Source organism: Penaeus japonicus, unplaced genomic scaffold (genome assembly GCF_977035675.1).
Source record: "Penaeus japonicus unplaced genomic scaffold, GWHDUDI00000001_assembly GWHDUDI00000011, whole genome shotgun sequence".
Lineage (NCBI taxonomy): Eukaryota > Metazoa > Arthropoda > Malacostraca > Decapoda > Penaeidae > Penaeus > Penaeus japonicus.
Genome location: NW_028234413.1, coordinates 34,751,846 through 34,754,345, shown reverse-complemented (window position 1 = coordinate 34,754,345; position 2,500 = coordinate 34,751,846). Strand labels below are relative to the sequence as shown.

General features: G+C 40.6%; 1 protein-coding gene across 2 annotated transcripts in view; it reads right to left on the bottom strand.

Moving 5' to 3' along the window:
- LOC122256391 (sodium-dependent proline transporter) overlaps positions 1–2,500 on the bottom strand; it is a 43,960-nt gene that overhangs the window by 1,239 nt on the left and 40,221 nt on the right. For both annotated transcript variants that reach the window (XM_043021048.2, XM_043021047.2), the window contains exons 11-13: positions 2,126–2,254; positions 1,613–1,813; positions 876–1,037 (exon numbers count right to left, since the gene is read on the bottom strand). In XM_043021048.2, the coding sequence (XP_042876982.2) occupies positions 876–1,037; positions 1,613–1,813; positions 2,126–2,254 (492 nt within the window). The remainder of the gene's footprint in view (positions 1–875; positions 1,038–1,612; positions 1,814–2,125; positions 2,255–2,500) is intronic.

The following is a 2,500-nucleotide window of genomic DNA, read 5'->3' as shown; positions in this document are numbered from 1 at the left end:
GGAGAGAGATGGTAGATGGGTTAGATGTGGCTTTTTTTTTTTTTTTTTTTTTTTTTTTAGATGTTTGGGTATTGGATATGAGGGTTTGGGTGAGTCTGGATTGTTTCCGCAATGCAAGAGATGTGATTTCCGAGTTTCGGGTTATCATTATTTTTATTGGTATCATCTTCATTATGATTATCTTTATTGCAAGCACTATTGTTGTTGTTGTTCATATTGTTATTGTTCTAATTCTTATCATTATTATGTATCACTATTACTATTTTCATTATCTTTATCTGTGTCACTAATAGTTTTATTTATCATTATCCTTATTACTATTATTATCATTGTAACTTTTAACCCTATGATTATCATTATTACTATTATCATCATTGTTACTTTAATCCTTATGATTATCATTATTTTAGTATTATCCATATTATCATTATTATCATTACCTTTATCACAGTTATCCTTATCAAATCATCATTACCATCAATATTACCATGAATAGTATAGCATAACAATATAGTACTTTTAAGCATCATTATCTTATCATCTGCATAAAAATAACTAATTTTTTCTTCACTCAGACCCCGGAAGACAAAAAAAAAAAAAAAAAAAAAAAAAAAAAAGCTTCAAACAGACACACATTGGCCTAAGCTCCTATACCAGAATAATGATAATAATAGTAATAATGAAAATAAATAAAATCATTAGTGACTCAGATAAAGATAATCAAATTAGTAATAGTGATACATAATAACAATAATAAGAATTAAAATAATAACAACATGAACAACAACAACAATAGTGCTAGCAATAAAGATAATCATAAAAAAACAGCAGCGAACAGACACAAATAGGCCTAAGCTCCTACGCCAGACACTCACCCCAGTGAAGAGTTTCTTGAGCACGACGATGACGAAGACGAGGGGGATCATGCCCACGGACACGGCGGCGAGGAACCAGCCGATGGAGATCGCCCAGTCGGGGTACTCCACGTCGCCGTACTTCGGGTTGGTCCAGGTGATGGCAGAGTAGATGAACATCAGCTGTGGGGGAGGTCAGGGTGGGGTGAGGGTGGTGTTTTTTTTTCTCTCTCTTTCGCTCGTTTTCTCTTTCTCTCTCTCTCTCTCTCTCTCTCTCTCTCTCTCTCTCTCTCTCTCTGTCTGTCTCTCTTTCTCTCTCTCTCTCTCTCTCTCTCTCTCTCTCTCTCTCTCTCTCTCTCTCTCTCTCTCTCTCTCTCTCTCTCTCTCTCTCTCTCTCTCTCTCTCTCTCTGTCTCTCTCTCTCTCTCTCTGTCTGTCTCTCTTTCACTGTCTCTGTAAGCCACCCACTGCTGGCAGCAGTGGGTGGCTTACAGTCTCTCTCTCTTTCTCTTTCTTTTTCTTTTTCTGTTTCTTTCTCTTTCTCTCGCGCTCTCGCGTATACACACACACAGACACACACACACACACACACACACACACACACATACACACACACGCACACACGCGCACACACACGCACATATGTATATATATATGTATATATCTCTATATATATATATATATATATATATATATATATATATATGTATATATATACACACACACACCTCGCGTATCGCCGCGTTCCTGTGCACTTACGATGAGCGTGACGGGCGCGATGAAGACCCAGCAGACCTTCCAGAACATGGACGGGTTGTATCCCAGCATGAACTTGAGATCCTCACTGAACCTGCGGACGCCGTACACCCAGTGGAGACCGACCAACTCCAGGATGGCGATCAGCAGCACGCCCACGCCGCCCCCGAAGCTGTCCACCAGGTAGAAGATGTACTGCCCCATCTGCCGAGGGCGTGGGAAGGGGTCAGAATGCCGTAGGGTTATTGTGTTTTCCTATTCTCTCGTGTGAGTCATATTTTTTGTTTACATGGCGCAGATGTTCCCTTATAGCTCTCCGGGAAATATGTTCTCAAAATATCAGCAAGCCATAAGCGAAAAGTGTTTTTTTTTTAGCGAGAATAGCATAAAACTATCAACACCCAACCCATTACTATCAAGGAAATGACAAAGTTCTTCAAACCATAAGCTTCTAAATAAATCCTAAGCCAACCGTTCTTCCGAGCGAGAGCGGAATCGAACGCGGGTGGTACTCACGGTGGCGCACATCGGAATGCCCATCAGGAAGCATGACACACACAGAAGGGCGGTCAGCTTGAACTTCTGGTTGCGTGTGCTCGGGAAGGTGTCGTACAAAGCCGTCAGCACCGTTTCCAGGAGCGCGAACTAAGAGGAAAAGACGGAGATTGATGGTGGTTTGGGAAAGGTTCTTCAAACTAAGAGGAAAAGACGGAGATTGATGGTGGTTTGGGAAAGGTTCATCAAACTAAGAGGAAAAGTAGAGGTTGATAATGATTTGGGGAAGAGGGGAAATGGAACACGATTAAGCAAGAGTCATCGGGATTTGAGACACTAGGGAAATATACGAAAAAAAAAGTTAAGTGCGATTTTGAAAGAATCATCAAGATTTCA